The sequence below is a fragment of the Aedes aegypti genome, chromosome 2, assembly GCF_002204515.2.
Source record: "Aedes aegypti strain LVP_AGWG chromosome 2, AaegL5.0 Primary Assembly, whole genome shotgun sequence".
Taxonomy (NCBI): Eukaryota; Metazoa; Arthropoda; class Insecta; order Diptera; family Culicidae; genus Aedes; species Aedes aegypti.
In genome coordinates, this window is record NC_035108.1 from 25,761,609 (window position 1) to 25,782,351 (window position 20,743).

Genomic DNA, 20,743 nt, shown 5'->3' on the forward strand with positions numbered 1-20,743 from the left:
ATTCAACGAATATCATGTTCCACATTCGGTCTATCAAAGGTACGTTTATCAACTGCTAAGATGATCATTTTATGCACAATATGAAAGGATTGGATCGTTCCAATGAGTACTTGGATTAGAGATATCATCTTTCGAGCATTAGAATCAGATGAGATTGTAATGCCTGGATGTAGCATGTACAAAACGGTCATAAGACCTGTAATCTTCTACGAACAAAAAACGTGAAGTTTCCAATGTATAGAAAATGTGAAAGGTAGAAAAAAATTTGATACCTTATCAGATTGATTTATAACTTGTCCAGAAGCAGTCGATAGTGGAAATTGTCCATTCTAGGAGCCACAAAAGCCGCATCAGTATACGCGCAGGTATTCTGCATGACCAAAGCTGAGTGGCAAAGCTAAGGTGAAATATTGAATATTGGGCACCATGAGTTTTCCAAATATGAAAAGATATTCACGTAACAGTTAACTCTCCCTTACTCGATATTCGGTACTCGATATCGAGTTAGAGAACCATTGTAGAAGTTAATTTTCATGGCTAACTCGATAGTCCCTTGGATAGCAATAGCATTGATTTTGTTTTCTGTAACTTGATACCTCCCTAACTCGATGGTCCCTTCAATATCGAGTAAGGGAGAGTTAACTGTATTATATGACCTTTGCGTACTGCAAATGCATAGTATCATCCTATTAACCACCATGCGCCTGCTTCGTTTCAAAAGAGATCGATGGAATGCAGGGCGTATGTACATCTTCGCGATGCTGATTTCATACCCGAAAAATTTGAAATTACTCACCGACAATGTTTGTACAGGTTACTCTTGGTCTTGAATGCCATCCCACAGGGATCGCATCGGAAGGGCCGCTCGTTCGTGTGCCGCCGGATGTGCTTCTCCAGCACGGATGGTTTGTTGCAGTTCAGCCGGCAGTACGGGCACATGTACTTTCCGGGGACGGTACCGCTGCCAGTGGTGGTCACCGCTGGCGACGAGACGGCTTCCACCGGGGCAGCAACGACGGACGACGAGCTGACACCGTCGTACAGTGGCGAAGGTTGCGGCTGCTGCAGGACGACTACGTATTTCTGATCGGCCTGAATTGCCAACTCGTGCGCTGATAACGCACTGCCACTACTACTACTTCGACTACTGCCACCGTTACCGACGTCCACCGTGGTAGTACTACACTGATTCTTCTCGTTTAGATCACAACTTGTATTGATAGCACTGTTATTATTTACACTGGGATAGAAGGTTTTCGTCGTATCGTCAGCACTCACTTCTAGTTTCACAGGAATATGGTTGTTGCTGATAATAGAACTAGTACTGCTACCGCCACTAACGTGGTTGACGCAATTCAAGGAAGCACCGTTACTCTGCTGTTGAAGCTGTGGCCGCTGTTGTACCCGGTCGGTACTACTCGGGAAGATTAATTGCAGTTGACTTTGATATCTATCCCGATCGATCACAGTCCGCGAGTATTCTACTATTGGTCGAAAACGTGCCGCAGTGGCTTCATACACGTTGACGATATCACCTACCTTCGGTTCGTTGTTACTATTGTTGGCACATGGTTGCTGCTGAACAGAAGGTTCGACGGCAGAGTTCACCACCGCGGTAGGTTTTGAGTTTGGCAAATACGCGACGGGGTAGGTGACGACGGGGCCTGAATCGACGGTTGCACTTGCTATCGTAGTTGGCGTCGCCGTAGTCGTATTAATCGTAGTACTACGACTGAGCGCTTCTGATGTAACGTGCTTTTTCGATTCACTGCCACTGTCATCGACAGTGCTTAAAGTGGCACTGGCAATTCTCTTAAACTTCTTATGCAGGTACTTAAGATCGGGGGATATCGCACTGCTGGCGGCAGAGGATTGCGATGAGGTGTGTTGCTGCTGATGGTGGTGTGGTTGATGATGATGATGCGGTCCGCTATTTTCCGCCGCCAAATTTGGATTTTGTTGACTCACTGACGTAGTATTGCCTTCGCTACAGCTGTTCGATTTTTCCATAGCGGGCGGAAGTCCTCCACCCGGATCATCTGAAAGTAAGGGGAAAAGGAGAACGACTGTAAAATGACTGCTTACGGGTTGGACGGAATTCTAATTCTGCCAATAAATACACATTTAAGTTGGTCTCTGCTGGGTGATGACTGAAAGTAGCAAGTGTACGGGAGCGCAAGCACAGAAAAGTCGTATGGTGTTCGCGCCCACACGGCTTATTTGCGCGCACGATTGACGAACACAGACGGCTAACGAATGAGGAGATTGTGGATTCTCATCTCTGGCAGTACTACTGCTTCGAGGCGGAGGCGACCGCATGACGAAAACAAACATTCGAACCAGTTTGCTTGCGCATCGTCCCGCGACGCCAAAGACGACGACAACGTCTGTGGCTGCTGGCTGGGGTAGCCCCGAGTAATGCATGGGAATGTCGCGGTAGGATAAAACCGAAGTCGAAGGAGGAAGAGTTGCGCTGTGCTGTGTATACGACTAGGTATACTCTGTGAATAGTTTGTGTCAATAAAGATGGCAACTAGGACGGCAGTGAGACACATGGCGGTCGGAGATACACATGCTGCGGTTCGGTTCGGTCGTCGGTGATATATCAATGCCAATATGGTTATAACGTGAAGGGGAAAATTTGAAAATTTGAGCTCTTGGCAGCTCGGGCGATACAGTCGCCTAGACAGCTGGAATGTTGTGAAACGTCGTTTCTGCTGGCGAGACGTGAAACGTTTGATTTTTAAATGATCGGTAAAATATGTACAGTATGCTTGGGTGGATTTGAAATTGAACAGAAATAGTTTTAGAAATTATTCAGAAGTTCCTTCGAAATATTATCCATTGATTTATGTAAGAGTTTCATCAGTACAGGACGGACTCGATTATCCGGAGTATCGATTTTTTTCTTTTTCACTCCGGATAATCGATTCACTAAGAAAAAAAAATTGAAATCTTCGATAAAAAAACATAAACATTATCTCTTTTTGTTGTTTTATTCATATGGTGCGGTGGCGTAGCCAGAAATTATTTCTAGGAACAGTAGGGGTCTTTACAAGAAAAAAAAAATGTTCAGCACACACAAAAAAAAACTCTTTTTCAAAACCCCTCAAATACGTTCAAAACTGCAAACACATTTCTTCTGAAAAATAGTTGGTTTATCCTCTCGAATTCAAGGCCAAAATTTTGATAAGATTTATTGACGTGACAAAGAGGTTTCGTTGCGTTCCCACAATATTTTTTTAAACAATGCTGGTCACATTCTCGATGTATTCGTCGTAGCGTATTTCTCTTCGATTTTTGTTTTGCATATTGCTCCGAATTCTTGGGCGTATTTTTGTTGTTTCATACTAGTGGTCCCGGCAAACTTCGTCTTGTCATCAAGTAGGCTGTTGTGAAACGTCAACGTCAACGTACTCTCCCGTTTTACCAAATTTTCCGAAAACTTCCCTAAGCTTTTCCGTCACACGAACACGTCGGAACCCTTCAAGAAGACAACAGTGAAAGAATTGTGCAAATTGGTTGTCCCGTTCTTTAGCCATTTAGTGACATACAAACACCACTCCATTTTTATTTGTATAGATCTCGCGTTGAGTATCATACAGGCGTATCTGCAGTGATCGATTTTTCTTCGTCGATTTTCTCTTTCGCTTAGTACACGTAATTCAATCGATTTTCGTAATATTTCACGAAGCAACATGATCAAGTACGACGAGTTCTTTTTACTGAAACGAAAATCGCAGCCAAAAACAGTCAGCCGGGCAAGTAATTAGCTAAAGAGAAAATCAATGAAGAGAAATCGATCATTGCAGTTACGCCCTTATGATACTGAACGCGAGAGATAGATAGATTTTGTCATGATAAACTTTTTGAGTTATTCGATTACAACGTTTTATTAACTGGGAATTCTTCGAAGAATTTGCCAAGGAAGCGATAACTCCACATGATATAAATATTTCTTTAGCTTGTTCAAAATATTTTTTAATAACCATTTCAACAATTTGTTCCAAAACAACAATTTGTGTTTTGTTTTGTTAACAATTTGTTCGGGTTTTTGATCCTGATAACTCCTTGAGATTTAAAGATTTCATAAAGTCCTTATACAATTAATTTTCTCTGGAGAATCTTGATAAAATACTACCTGCGACTTATTTACTGCAGGGAGTTTAAAAAAAACTCCATAGATTTTTCAGTAATGTATCTAGAGTAGTTCGAAGATAATATCCGAACGATTTCTACAGGAATGCTGATTGGGCCTTTTCACAAAGTTTGCAAAATTATTCAGCTAATTGATTTGTTTAGGATTTTTTCCTGTCTATTTTTTTTTTCAAGCTATGTAGAATATCTCTTAGAAGTTATTTTAAGGATTGCCTGAAAAGTTCATCGAAAAGTTATGAAGATTTCAAAAATTTGGAACTTTCTAAAAGTTTAAAGAGTTTAACCTGAAATACCTTAAGTATATTTTAAAAAGACACCAACACTTTAATGCTTCCAGTGGACGATTTGCCCTTTGAAGGAAGCACTACACTAGACAACGGACTAGTATGCAACGCCCAGTGGCACAGTCGAAATACATTTCTGACGAAAACTTTTCCGGCCTGAAGAGGGAATCGAACCCATACCCCTTGACTCGATGCGGCTAAATGCTTGGTAACACTAACTGCACGAAACCCACAAAACCAGGCAATATAACAAATCTCATCTAAAATATCTCGCATTGGTTTCGCAGGAAATTTATTATGTGCATATTTTTTCTCAGAATTCCTCCAAATATTGAAACAGCATATTTTCCAAGTATACATTAGAACATAGATCATAGAAAACCAAAATTAAGGGCTTGCTCATGAATTTCTTTGAAATCCGCACCAAAGATCAATCCGCAAATTCCAAAAAATATTTTCAAGAAATTAAATCCTTGATTCAATCAACTTCTGCAAGTAATATTCTTAGATAAATTACGGGATAAATCCTTAAAGGGCATCCTGAAAAAAAAACTCTTTCTGCGTAAAGCTACTCTAAGCAAAAATTATAATTCATTTATGATTATCTCTATGATCAGTACCAACTATTAATCTACATAATCCAAAAGATATTTCTCATGATATGGCTTCCTGGATTCCATAAGCTCCTGCAAGAGATATGCTCACAAAAATTTCTGGATAAATCCTAAGAGGACTTCCTGAAAAAATCTGATCTATTTTCGAAAGAAATTTATGAAGTTTTTGGATGGATTTTTCAAAAATTCTTGTGGACAGTTATGTAGAAATCTATGGATAAAATTCTGGAGAAATCTTTTCAATTATGCTATGGCGTGTCTGAAGGAATATGCAGAGTAGCTCTTATATGTACCTCTGTAGAAATTTTGATGATCTAGGAGTAATTCTTGGTGCTTGGAATAGTTATTGGGGTTAACTCTAAAAATATATAGAAAAAAATCTGTAAAAAAATATTAATAAAATATTATCAGTTGGAAAAACCTTAGGAGAAATCGTTAAATGTTGTTCTCTAAAAGTCTCTAGAAAAATATCTTCAAAGAGTTCGGTAGCAGAACTCTTGAAAGAATTGTGAAGCAAACATGGCAGACTCCCAATAAAAAAATACTTCAAGTAATTTGGAAACAAATATCTTAGCTTAAAATAATCGATAGAATTTTGATGAAATTGTTAAACAATTTTGAATTAATTCCTGAAATAAATATTGACAGTATCCCTGAAAAATCAAGCAAGCGAAAAGATTCATAAAATTTAGTCTAACAAAAGCCCGGGCTATACTTTATCTTAATAAAGGAAATCTTAGGGTAATAACTGGCTTGATAACTGATCACTGACTAAGTAGGTATCATCTTAAAAAGATAGGAAAAATCCAATCCTCTAAATGTCGTTTTTGTACAGATGAAAACCATTGGCGTAGCTAGGATTTTTTTCTGGAGGGGGCCTAGGGGGGCCTAGCAAATACTTGTTTTACAGAAGTAATGTCGGTCGCAATAATCACGATTTTCACAAATTTGGTAAATTTTACAGATTTGTATCGATTTCATTCATTTATAATTGTGTCTCATTTCGTAGCATATCAGTGATATTTGTAAATTTCAATTATCACTATGAAAAAGATTCATTCTTGTTGTAACCAGTCAAAAATCTTTAAAGAATTCTAGCAAAAAGCTCACAAGGATTGTCTTTTGTGTTTCACTATTGATTATTTCAGGAATTAATTCATGTGCTTTGAAGAGTTTCCTCTGGGAATTCCTACGGGAATTTATTCATGAATTATGTTCGCACTTTTCAGTGCTTTTTTCAAGAACTCCTTTATTAGTTTTCATTGAGTTCATCCTGGGAGAATCATTCTCAGACTTTTTGATCTCATCAGAAAATTTCTCGAAGAATCTCTATCGAACTGCTTAAAAAATCGTTTGAAGAATTCCGCATTACAAATTATTTTAATATTTTCTCCTCGAAGGTCCTCTAGGTACACATTACATATAAATTCCAATTGTTAGTTTAAAGTATCCTCCTGTGTTCATAAATAATTTGTTTAGGATTTCTAAGGATTTCTCCAAAATATAGAACAAAAATATATAGGATTCTCACCAAAAATGACTTCATAATCAACAAGCAAGGATTCATTCCACGAATTCTTCAGAGAGTTCGCCAACAGTTTTTCCAACTTTGCTTTCAAATTTCTTTCTAAGGTTTCTCTATAGAATTGTTTGAAGAAATCGTAGCAAAATTATCCAGACATCCTGCAAAAATATTAATTGACTCTTCCAGGATTAAGGATTAAGGATTTAAGGATTCCTAGCAATATTCCACAAAAATTTCCTGAGTAATTTAAAAGAATTCAATTGGGAAATTTTATTCATGATTGTTCAGAGAAGCTCTCCGCAATAAATCTGTATTTTTTCACAGATAATTATTTTTTTTGATTTATCTAAAATCAAGGTGCAACATCTTTTCCGTGAAAATATACAAAAATTCCCGAGTAATTTGTACAGAGATTTATTAGAGAATTATATTATTGTTTCTTGTAGATTCTTCTGAAAAATTACCAAAGATTCATCTTACCATTTTCCAGAGCTTTTTTTCATAAAACCGCACTAACGATTCTTTTGGGATTTTAATTGAACATTTTTTTCACCAGATTCACTAAACACTAGCAATTCATTCTGAACTAGTGGTCCCGGCTAGAGTTTTCAAATTTCCCGGGATTCGATTTCCCGGGAAACGGGAAATAAAATTACCATTTCCCGGGAAATCCCGGGATCCCGGGAAATTCTGAAAAACGTGAAAATAGAGCAAATTTGTTAGAATTTTATTTTTCAAAGTATCCGTATTTCGTGTAGGGTCGGTGTTCCCTTAGTAGACAGTCCCCTATTGTCGCACTAGTAGCTTTTTACGGTCGTTTTGCTACAAATCGTTGCAAAATATTTTTAATATGAAGCTCAGGAACCATTTACCTAAGTACCATTGATACACAACTCGATTTTGTTAAAAAAAAAGGATCGAAATATAGTTTTGCTTATAATTTCAGCTCCCTTGCATCTATAGGAAACCTATTGTTCCTATTGTAGCACTACTAAGAAAAAATATTTTTCATAAACGAAATAATTAATTAAATTAGAACTTTTTTATATCAATCAAGAGCTTTTGATCCACTTATTAAAGCAAAAATGTAAAAGTTTTGTAAAAACACGGTTTTGGTTTGTATTTTGCTTTGTATTATAGTGCAACTAAAACAATAAACAAAAAAAAATGTTTTCGTATTTTCTGTGTTTTTTTTTCACACAACCGTGATAAAAAGCTTTGAGACGTAAAAACAATGCCACATGCGGCTTCATCGACTCTATATGTATTTTATACCAGTAAATTTGTTGGTTATTTCTCTTCTTTGTGAGTTGTGAGTCCGTGTTTTTCTAAAGAAATGTTAGTTTCAATTGAAACGCTAGGCTAAAGAACAACAAAGTTTATAGCATTAAGCAAAAGCCCTCGTGGAGTTTATTCTTGATCCAACTAGAGTCCTTATATTAAACATTGTGACGGTTCATCCATGAAAACTTTATGAGCCTACTGAATTCATAGAAAAGATCCCTTGAAAAGTCCTTTATTTTGTATAGCAAAATTCGTCAAATATAATATCTATTTTATGAACAACTTTTTCATTACAAAAAACAAAAAAAAATAAGTATCAAAATATAACTAGTGATGTAGTGAGTTCATTGGTTAGAATTATATGATAAGTAAATTGGTTTTTGTTTGATGGTTTTTGTTTGAAAATAGATAGTAATTTCTTTTTTTAAAGCTACCCGGGAAATATGAAAATCTCAGGTAATACGGGAATCCCGGGAAACAGAAAATCATTTCCCGGGAAACGGGATTCCCGGGAAATCTCAATTCCCGGGAAATGTTCCCGGGAATGAAAACTCTAGTCCCGGCAAACTTCGTCTTGCCATCAAGTAGGCTGTTGAAAAACGCTTTTGATCGTCCCATATAAAATGACAGTTTCGTTCGCGCTCGTTTTTTCAACTTTCCCGGTGAATATCCTGGGATTTTTATACACACAAACACGTCGGAACCCTTGACGAACAACACTGAGAAAGAATCATTCAAATCCGTTGACCCGTTCGTAAGCCATTTCGTGACATACAAACACCATTCCATTTTTATTTATATAGATCTTCAAAAAAAATCTCCAGAAGTATTCTTTCAGTTTCTAGAAATAACTCATTTTTTTGCGAATATAAATCTCAGGAATCTTCCATAAAAAAGACATATAAAAATTTAAACACTCTCCATTTTTTGGGTCCAAAACTACTCCTGAAAAAAACTTAATACTTTTTAGAAATTGCTTTATAAATTGCTCTATGAATCAATCAATATCACATAAACATAATTCGGAAAACATCACTGAATTCCTGTCGTAAAATTTAAGAATTTCTGAAACATGTTAACAATGTACCTCACAGAAAAGCTTAAGTGGTTCTTGTAGGATTTACTACATAAAATCGTGTTCTTTTTCGACGTCTTCTATAAAAGAAAATGATCCATGTTAAAACGTATTAAATTTTAACTGAAAGTATTTGTAACTAGAATCTTATATAATATTTAGTATGAACTCTGAAGATTCATGATACTATGGTGAACATATTGATGTAGAACCCATTTTTTCCTACCTCTAGAAATTCCACCTGGCACCTGTGCTACCATGGAAAAGAGAGGGTTAAATCTTAGTGGAAACTTCTGCATTACTTTGAAATTTTGTTGAGAAATTTCTGATGGATTTTCAGGAATCAGAAACCATACGCATAAGAATTCTGTAATTTTTCACAATTTGTATAATTAGATTTAGATTCTTTAAAACGTTGCTTTTTGGAGTATGGAAAGATTTGTACGAGGTTCCTCAAAGCGGTTTGCGAAGGAAGAAAAAACATTAAAATGTTGAAGCAAGTCGAACAATAGGTGGGCAATGGTACAATGAAAGATAATTTATAATATCTTCTCTACAGGTAAATTACAGGATATAATAAAATATTCTCTAATGAATTAACAAATAAAACAAACTTCTCAAGGTACATCAGAATCTTCTTTATCCTTAAAAGCTATCCTTCCTTGATTTCTGGTTTTCCAGAATTCTGCCAGAAAACCTCTAGAAATTACGCTTTCGTATCGCACAAAAATTTAAACCAAGAACCAATTTCTAACAAAGTGTTTTAAGGAAAATCTATAAAAATTTCTTTATGAATATCTTAATAAATTTTCCCCTTCCCAGTTATTTTGCTACAGACTCCTCTACCGTTACGCTCATTTCGAAAATTTTCCTGGGGGTTTTCAACAAATTTCCTCTAAAAATTCGAGGGTATGAGACATTTTGAAAACATTTTTTTTTTTACAATTCTTGAATGATCCGGGGATTTGATCCAAAATTTTTAAAAAGAAAACAGAGAAAATTTTTTGACGCAATTTGTGAAATATTTTAGAAATATTTCTTAAGGACTTTTGATGAACTTTGCGGAAGAATTTGTAATAAATTTTTTGGGAAAACTATTTAAAGCAATTCAAAGAAGAATTTCTAATAGAACTTTCAGCTAAATACCTCTGAATTAGATTTAACAGAATTAATGATTTTTTGGAGGAATTGCGAGCGAAAACATAATTTTTGAAAGATAAAGTAACATTTTTAAGGTAAATCCGGGAACATTTTCCAAAATCAATTTGATAACAAAAAGTTGACATAGGAGTGGATGTCCACCAGGATGAATTCGCTTTGAAAGTATGAACAAGTCCCACAATATTATTTGACTAATTTCGAAAATATTTGCAAAAGTTCTGAAGCCCCCCTTAAATATTCCTTGAGGTATTTGATTAAACTAAAATTTTATAATGCAAAGGTAAATGCATATTGAAAAGCTTTTTGAAAAATTGTGCTACAAATTTGTTGAATATTAATCAAAAAATTTTGGAAATAATAATCTTCCTTGAAAAATTATTGTTTAAGCAATAAATTTATTCATGCAAAACTACTTAAAAAAATTGAAGCAAAATCAAAGAGGTCACTATGGTCGATTTTTTTTACGCCATGTTAAATTTCTACCATTCATTTGAAGAAAACTTTTTCGACAAGAATTCCCGCTATGTATTCAATTATTTTTTTCGGACATTATACGAGTTGAAGTTAAATGGATTTCTTTAGTGGATTCTCATAAGGGTTATCATTATCACCACATACCTCGAGCAAGATATCCTCCAAAAACATGAGAAATCAGAATGCAGTGCTGCTCTATGCTGAAACAGAATTAATTGGATTGTTCAGAAAAAAAAACGAATTTTTGGGATCCAACTTCCACTTTTTATACCACGATATTTTTGGTAATGGATATGCCAGAAAGTTGTGTTTACCGCATACAACATGAAGCTAGTTCTAACAGTAACCAATCGATCGACAGCCGGACGGATAAGCTTTCGGTTGTCGCGTGATTCACCAAAGTCAGAACCATCACGCTGATGCTGTATAAGACAAGCGAGGTTTTCTCGCTATAGTGTTCTACAACATAAAATAACGTAACTCCTGAAGAAATTTTTGTTAATAACAAGAGTCATGTACCTAGATTGATTCAGAAGATTTTGCTGCAAGTTAAATTGTTTGCGTTTGTTTTTTTTGTTTGTTTTTTTTTATTTATTTTTTTTTTATTTTATTACCATCAAAAATTCTGGGGGGGGGGGCCTGGATGGTTCTGGAGGGGGCCAGGCCCCCCTAGTCAACATTTGGAAAAGGGTTCTTAGAGCCCTTGGAAATTTGGCAAAGTAATTCTAATAAGGTAATACACTTTATAAAACGAGTTGAGCCTAATTGGGATAGAGTGCTACATCAACCAATGTTTATCAGATCTCAATTGCGAGAGGATATTTTATGAGTACCAAATAAAACATGGGTCATACCACAATATTCCTAAATAATGGAAGCAGTGGTCAAAAGGCTCTACAGGCGAGAAAAAAAATTCCTGAAAGAATCCCTAGAGGAATTCTAAGTGTTTTCCTAAATATAATCAATAGGAAACATTCAAAGGAATTTCTTGAGAAATTGGATGTACCATTTGTGGAACTTTTTAGAGAAGTTCAGGAAAAATTACTTGAGAAACCATTTCTTTGCAATATATGTTAGAATAAATATTATGAACTTTATGCCTTGTGTTTTTGATTTTTTTTTTTTCATTTGATTGACAACAAAACCAAAAAAAAAACTGAAATCAAATCCTGAAAAATCTCTACAGGCAACCCTAGATATTTTCTTGGCAAATTTCTAACGGAGCTCTACCTAAAAAAAACTAATTTGCGGCTGTCTGCAAAAATACGAGAGTAAGTTTTGGTGGAAATGTTTCTGGATTCTATATTATGAAAGCTTTTGAAATACGTGTTTTTGACAACACTTTTGTTGCTGTGAGTAAAAATTAGGGATATATGTCCTCGGTAGTTTAACGTTTCATACAAAAAGGGTGCAGAGGTTGTATTTTTGCGTAAAATTTGTGAATAGACTTTCAAGGTCGCATGCCCCTCCCTAACGGAAATCCTGGCTACGCCCATGGTCATGAGTGATGGGAATGAACCTACTCCTGCACTGAATAAAGCTAGTAATGCCGTCTAAGAAGAATTAGGTTGAAATCAGAACTGGACTACCCAGAAGGTTCCCTGTTAAACTTACAAGGCGCAATCTCACTGGGAAGAGCAATACAAGACGGTGTGCAAAAAGGATCATTAAGGGGCCTACTTAATGAGTCAAGTCGATCGAAGTAACTCGACTTTTCACACTTTCAACCAACAATTGTAGACAACTGTTGTTCTGGTCGCATCACTTTTGGAATCGACAGATGACTTTTGAAATATGTATACGATTCAGACGATTTTGGCCTACTTTTTATGAAAATCCGAAAATTGGCACAGAATCCTTGTATCACAGAACAGATAGCCATCTTAGAACAAAAAGCCAATTTCGGCTAGAATACGAGGAAATACGTAGAAGAGTAGGCGAATAAAACATTGTTTGCCCCATCGGAATTTAGAGTGCAGGATATTGACGTTAATTTCGTCTAAAATGGTTTCCTTCGCTCGTATAATTTGTTTGACGTTATATAAACATTATTGATCTGCCATCAGAGTAAGCCTTGAACCTAAATCGGAACATTTGTCAACATAGGCCCGAGACTTTAAGCATTACAAATATAAACAGTTTTCCCCTGATAATTGGCTTTTACATCCTTTTGAATTGGGAAAGTGTAGAAACATGGTATGGCAACTGGTTACATGCTATATCAATGTCATATATAACAGGTCCGGCTCTTAGTGTGTGTTTACTTGTATTAGTCACGAAAAAGATGTAAACAAAACGATCAGCTGATGGTGACGACAAGGCTTTGTTCGTAGCTTTCTCAATGTGACGTCATCTTCGGCTACTTCGTGAACTTTCGGCTCGCCGAAGTTGGCATTGCACAACTACCACTTAAAAACTGATGTTATCACAAATACAAATTTGATGTTCACCCGCACCTCTAAATACCCCACATCGATGCTATATGTGGGACCGGAGTTTTTGACATGAATCAACAACTACCAACCTTCTTCAGCCCCTTGCGGCACGATGAATGAATTTGTTATCGAAAAAAACGTTAAATTCAATCATGTGCACATTTTTCTTCCATCGTGTAATGCTCAAGCATCAACCATTCAAGCATGAGCAATCATCAAACAAAATTTCGTTCGAATTAAAGCCAATTCTCATGGAAATCTATGAACGCATTTCAAATTTCATGTGTAGTGCAATGAAACACGCAGCGGCGCTTCCATCACGATCGCATTAACACTCTCGTGAAGGATATGGTTGACATTATTCATTCATTCCTATGAGTTGAGTTTTCTTTATTGTTTTCCACCAAAGGTTTGCTATGATGTAAGTAAAGCAGAAAAAATAGCAGTCAGTCTGTTGTGCAAGTTTTTAGACGGGTGCAAGGTTGATTAATTTATCGTGGTGTTATGTTATTATATTTCATTGATATAAATGAATACAATTTTATTTTGCACCGGCACCATTAGTTTGAAATGCATGAAAATAGATTTTTCTCCAAATCCTCAGACCGCCTGTCATGGCACGTTATATAGCGCATCAGATTTGCTATCTAGAGGACAATAGATGGCTGACTTTTGATTCATAGCCAGTGAGGAGAAACGATTACCTAATTCTGGTATTCTACCAGAGTGCGTTCTCCAAAATTAAAAACAAATAGTGCATTTATTAGTTGTTGTCTCTGTTTATTAAATGGAATTTATACTAATCATTGGTAATTCATCTCCACGAATTTCTTAAAAAATGCGGGTCGAAGTGCGGAATTATATCGAACCGATTAGGCGTCTAGCTACCCGGATAAAAACGTATCATTCAGTGAATGGAATAAACCATTAATGTACAATATAACGTATTGGATACAATACAGCGTATTGTAATTGAATGTCGAAGCAATATTATTCTTGTTTGGATATACAATTCAAAAACAATATAATATATTGTAACAGAACATTGTATTGTTTTCAATTGGTTTTATACCTTACAATTTTTGTCAAATTCCTATTTTCGCGTAAAACAACTGTTGCTTTTTTCTATGTAGCTTCGCTGAAAGAAATAAACAAAACAAGTTCAGAAAGCAAGAAATGTTAGGTGAAAAATATTCAAAAAGTAAAAATAAGTAGTTTTTTAGAAGTCACTTGACATTAGCTGTAACGACGAATGCAACCATGATACAGTTCGTTGAATTGTTTTTGTATTGTACAACAATACACGAATTGCTAATCAAGACAATACATGAACATTATATCGTATTGTATTTTCAAAATGTTTGTATGAGAAAATATCTATATTTGTATTGTTACCACGGTGTGCCAGAAACCGTTATTAACAGAAAAAAATGTCCATGAATTCGGCACCTACCATTCGAAAGATATAGTATTCACGCATCTTCTCCGTGAATTTGAAAATATTCTAACGATGGAATCGAAAGTTATCTTGATTTGAAAGTTTTGAGCTTTTTTGGAAGAGAAATTCACATGCTTATAAATATTCTTCAACGGTTCGTCATTATTAACTTGTAAACCAGCCAAGCTATTACCAGCTTAACATTAAGCATTCGAAACATGTGATATCCAAGCACCTTCTCTGCAAATTTAAAATCATTACGTCGAGAAAATCTGAAGTTACAGTGATTTGTATTTTTATGATTAATTCTATGAAGTTTATATTATGGCTGATTTTTATGCCTTTGTTATGAAAGTGTACATACGTAATTTGCAAATAAAAATGTCTATAGGACTGACCCTCGGCATTCAATAAATATAGTAGTCAATTATCTTCGCAGTTAGTTTTAGATTATTTTATCAAAAGACAACATAACTAGAGTACTCTGAAGTTTTGGAGTCATTAAGTTTTTTTTTTTTTCAATCGTCTAAAGTAGTGTTCGCAACACGCATTTAATAATTTCGGCACAAATTAACTTAACAGATTTGCATTCAACTCATATCTTACATTGAAGAAATGCAGTGTTCCGTTAAATGATAAGCATATGGGTTCGTTTTTGTGAATTTGTTTCATTTCTGCGCGTTTTGCGGGGCAGTGTTTCGTTATGGCCCAAATAAGCATATTGGCGAACCTGAAGAATTTGAAAGTGGCACCATGTTGCTCAGTCGAGGTTAGATTATCAACTAGTGAGATCGTTTTGTGCTAGTGTTTTAAATAAGTTAAATATGATGGTTCACATTTTGTTCATGACAGCGAAGGGGATACGTTTATATATGTGTTTGTTCAATTAATAGGTAGCAGGAGTTTATTGTAGAAATTTGCCTTGTTTCATGTTTTGCAAAATATGTATGTGTAACAAGCCTCATATTTTGTTTAGTTCCTAGAATTATTGGATACTATAAGCGTCGCTTTCGCTTTAGATACTAATAGATTACTTTTTGGATTGATGCTGCATGATTTGCATCATGCGAAATCTTTGAATAGTTCGTCATCAAAGGTATCGTCATATTGATTCAGTCATGTTTTGTGCATATAAAAGGATTACTTTTTACTTTATTTTTTGTTTTATGTTGATGACTTCATTATGTTTTAAGAGAGGTATAACAGGGTATAACCAGTGAAAATGATGTGATGATCCCTAGGACTATTGTAATTAAGCGTTTTGTTTACCAAGACGAATCTGTAATATAATCACTTTCAATTTTCCAAACTCCCATTGACTTCTCGTGGAAGTGCAGAGGATTCCAACGGCTTCCTCAAAGATAGTATCACGTAAATACTTATTCCATACCCCCAATTGACATGTATTCGGACGCATCAGGACGCGGTATTGCTTAGTACAAATAATGATAATTCCATTACTTACACACTGAGAGTGCTGCGACTAATCCTAAGTAACATCCGTTGGTTCCTTGTGCATGTATAGCTGCTCTTGTAATAACGGAGAAGCAACAGTAGACGGTCAATCTTGCTATTAAATCACATTGATCAACATATTGATAAGAATTTGTTGCAATTAGTAGTGGTAAAAACATTGAACGTCGTAATTGAATACTCAAAATTTACTTTATTATAGGTCCAAAACTTCAAAGTACTTCAGTAGTATTGTCTCTAGATAAAGATTTCTCAAACTAGCTGCAAAGATGCTTGAAAAATCATCTTTTGAATGTCAAGTGTCAGTCATATGGACATTTTTATTTGTAAATTCTGTGTACTTATATGAAAAAGCCATAAAAAAGCTCTAATTTGGACTTCATAGAAATAATGGTAAATATACAAATCGCTGTAACTTCAGATTTTCTCGACGTAATGATTTCAAATTTACAGGCAAGATGCTTGGATATCACACGTTTTGAATGCTCAATGCAAAGCTGATGGTTACTTGGCTTGTTTACAAGTTAATAATGATGCACCGTTGAAGAATATTTTTAAACATGTGAATATCCCATGCAAAATAGCTAAAAACCTTCAAATTACTATAACTTTCGATTCCCTCGTTAGAATATTTTCAAATTCACGGAGAAGATGCTTGAATACTATATCTTTCGAATGGTAGGTGCCGAATTCATGGACATTTTTTTCTGTTAATAACGGTCTCTGGCACACCGTGGTTACGATACTTAACCACCCATACATTATATTGCAAAAATCTCATATACCATACAGTGAACTGTTCAAAACAATATATTGTACTGTAATTGTATTGTCATTTTACATATACTGTATTGTTTTTCCAATATATTGAATGGTACTGTTTCAATACGTTATATTGTTTTTGTATTGTATTTTTTATTCGGGTAAGTATGCTGTTTCGCTCAAGAAAAGTAAAGAAATTCCCTGACTGAATGGGTCAAGAAATTTCCTACAGGGAGCCCCCTTTGATTTTTTTTTTTTTCAATTGCGTACTGGGATCAAAAATGTGATTTTCTTGACCATTTCTGGGGAAAAATTTTTCCACGCATCGAAATAGGCGATTCCTTTTCTTGTCAGTAGGAAACCAGCCTTTAACCGCAATGTTGAGCGTAGATACCAAACTAATCCGATATTTCTAACATGATTTGTGGTTGTATCATAATGGTCGCCAACTCTAAAACTAACTCCACTTCATTGTTTTTTTTTTTCTCAACTAGTGGTCCCGGCAAACTTCGTCTTGCCTTCAAGTAGGCTGTTGAATATGCTATGGATCGTCCCATACAAAATGACAGTTCCGTCCACTCTCGTTTTTCCGGCTTTCCCAGTGAATATCCTGCGATTTTTATACACACAAACACGTAGGAACCTTTGACGAACAAAACGGAGAAATAATAATTCAAATCCGTTAACCCGTTCGTAAGCCATTTCGTGACATACAAACACCATTCCATTTTTATTTATATAGATATGTACAGAATAATTATTGTTTGTATAACTGATATTAACATGGATGAACATGTGCCTAGTTCAGTAAACCAGCAGGCCGATCAAACGTCAAAATGTTTCGAGTCCAGAGACAATATAAGAAAAAGTTTAGAATATAGTTTTTGGTTAATTTACGTACAATTGCTGACCCGACATCCCAAGTATCACTATATTAACCGAATAACTACTCTACATATTCAAATAGGCGAATTAAAAATCAATAGACCTGATGAGAAGGTTTTTTTTGTTCAAAATCCTCTGAATCGCAAAAAAAAAATCTGGAGACTCTTGAACAAATACACCAAGCGTTTAGGTCACCTACCATTTATTTTTAATTTAAAAAATGTAAGTTTTAAAGAAATCTTCCTTTAATCTCTTCTTAGTCTGATCATCAAAGAAAAAAAAGACCCGGAAAAGTTGAGGAAATGTTATCGAAAATTATGTTCAAATTGTAAAATAACTAACTACACACATTGTTGTATAAGAAGAATAAATTCCAAATCTGGAATATTGTGTGAAATTTGCATGGTATTATTTGCTTAATACAATACTACACAATTGTCAAGTTTGCAAACTACTAGTGCTTCGTTTGACCTGAAGTTTTCACCACAGCTTGTAAATAACATGACAATCGCGCAGTTGGAAATTTACAGTAATTCACAAAAAAAACTTTTGAGTTACAACAAAACACAAATTAAGACAATAAATCCTCCTCTGCAAATATGATACATTTGTTGATAATTACAAGTTTGGAAATAAAATTTTAAGTAAAATTGCTTGTTTTCAAAAAATTATATGCCGTTTTTGCTAAATGTTATATTTGCAATAACTGAACAACAATGTGTGTAAAAATAGTGAATTTTATTTCAGGAAAAGTTATGTCTGAGCTACGATTAAAATTTCAAGTTAATCGGAGCACTAGAAGCCGAAGTCTATGCTTCCAAACTTGACCATTTTGTGTTCAGTAACTGTAATTTAAATTTCCGGAAAAATTGCAGATTAACGTTCAAGGCTCCGTCATCTAAATCTTCGCCATCATCGAAACTTCAAAAGCAGTTTTTCTGTTAAAAACTAAAAATTATTCGATGAAAATGTGTTCACTGTATTTTGGTTAGAGAATAGAATACAGTGAACACATTTTACTGATAATTTTCTTGATTTAAGCCTGATTTGCTACTGAAAAGGAATCGCTAAAGAAATTTCTCGCCGATTCCTTGAAGAAATTTTTCCACAGCGATTCCCATTTGAACACGGCATAAAAATTAACAAAGCAGGCTCTTTACTGATGTAAATATCAAGTTTGATTGTAAACATGTGACGTCACTCCTATCGTACCATATACCGTCCGGACCACTAGATCATTTTTTTAAGAAATTTGTTCGAGGTGGATAGGAATGACGTCGTCAAGTAGCTGTCAGTTTTCAGAATATATCACCTTCTTAATATTTGTACATAGTGCATTTGAACTGACATTTCTTTTCAACTGCGTACTGCGATAAAAAAAAGCGCATTCTTGATCGATTCCTTGCAGAACTTTTCCATGCATTAAGAAAGGCCGAGAAATTACTTGTAAGCAGCAAATCAGGCTTTAGAACGAAAAAACTGCTTTTGAAAATTCCGAAATCAATGACGGATCCTGCCCACTTAAATTAAAGGTAATGGTATTCCTGAAAGATCTAAAAAATGGTTTTAACGAACATTTGTCTCATTCCTATTTAAATTCAATTCTATAAACTATTGTACGATCTTATTACTAAAACAGGGAGGAAATTCAAAACCATCAATCGTTAGACTTGATGACTAAATGATGACTCCAGAAAGACTAAATGAAAACATTCCACTTTTTCTGGAGATTACCTTTCTTTTACAACAACCTTGGAGTAGAGATCTCAAAAAATATTTAGACGAGTTTGCTTGTCTAATTCAGTACATTTTTCGAAAACTTTACAGTGTAAAAAGCTTGCCCGCCGCCACCAGGTGCGCTAGTGTTCGCGTATATTTTGGCAGCTGTTTTTGTTGTCATCTTTCCCATCTGTTCTGTGCTTGTATGATTGCTTTTCCCCTACTTTAATTCGTTCGAATTTCTCTTCTTCGATTCCGATTGGATAAGATCGAAACCATTTCCTCGTAGATTAGCCGTTGTATCTGTTGCTCGACATTGCGCCACAAGGAGCTTTGCGAAGAGCCAGATACGATTTTAATAGATCTAGGGAAAGTGTACCGGTTATGACCATAGTGGTTCCTTATTTGGACATATTTTACATATTTATTTTTATAACTTTTAATTTTTTAAAACTTTTTGAATGTTTTGACATCAAGATATATCTTAAATCTCACTACTGCAACAAACAAAATCTTTCAAACTGTAAAGACACTCAAGTAATCACGTATGGCGAAATAGGGAACCACTATGTCCATAACTGGTACACCTACCCTTGTGTGTTTTGTTGCCTCGCAGGTGATATGAACATTGCCGGTTGAACATTTGAAAACATTTACAACAAGAGTAAACTACGTTTTCACTCTGTTTGACCTCAAAAACTTGTTGTTATACTTCTGTAATACACTCAACTAACGGCTCTACTATTCAGTGAATAGGGAAAACTAGGGAGAAGTACTACAGTACTGAATTGCAACCAGGAGCACATTACGAAATAATAAATCACACTCAAATACTCTCATGCGTATAAATACATTCACAACCGAGTATGCCTAGTAAGCGCCCCCGATATACTGCCAGCACCGCGTCGCGCGACATATGAACAGACTTTGACCTTGATTTTCAATTTCTTGATTTCGGCGCATGAACCTGTAGTTCAAGTGCTACCGAATACTAATGAATCAAAAACGGTTCAAAACGGCTTCGCTAAGATTAATTCCATCCGTCGAACACCATCGATTAGTTTACAACGCTGAACCGTCGCATGCTCATTATTCAAAGTGCGCCAATCAAGTAGCTCCCAGCAGATATCATTCTTGCGCACACTTACGTAATCCACTCTGCTGTCCGACTGTCAACAGCAGCAGCAACAACAACAACGACACTAACAACCAATTCACTAGAGAGAGCAAACGCTGACTAGCGAGTAAGCACACCACACTTCGAACGACCTGCCTGACTGAGCTGACTCTGACTAGAAGGAATAGCAGAACTGATCGGCAGTCAAATTAACAAGCGTTTTAACAAGGAGAACACCCTGTAATTTTTCAAAAAGTAGCCAATGAAATAATAAGACATTTCTCGATTACTTTTTCAAATCGACGTAAGTAACTTTTATACGGTTTTGAGAAAATTAAT

General features: G+C 35.4%; 1 protein-coding gene across 5 annotated transcripts in view; it reads right to left on the bottom strand.

The window, feature by feature from the left end:
- Nucleotides 1-20,743, bottom strand: part of LOC110675397 — a 194,015-nt gene that overhangs the window by 21,866 nt on the left and 151,406 nt on the right. For 4 of the 5 annotated variants that reach the window (XM_021840316.1, XM_021840319.1, XM_021840320.1 and 1 more), the window contains one exon: nucleotides 797-2,039. In XM_021840316.1, coding sequence (XP_021696008.1) covers nucleotides 797-2,039 — 1,243 coding nt within the window. Of the gene's footprint in view, nucleotides 1-796; nucleotides 2,040-2,120; nucleotides 2,145-20,743 lie in introns of those variants that run through there. The other variant, XM_021840317.1, reaches the window with a different exon arrangement.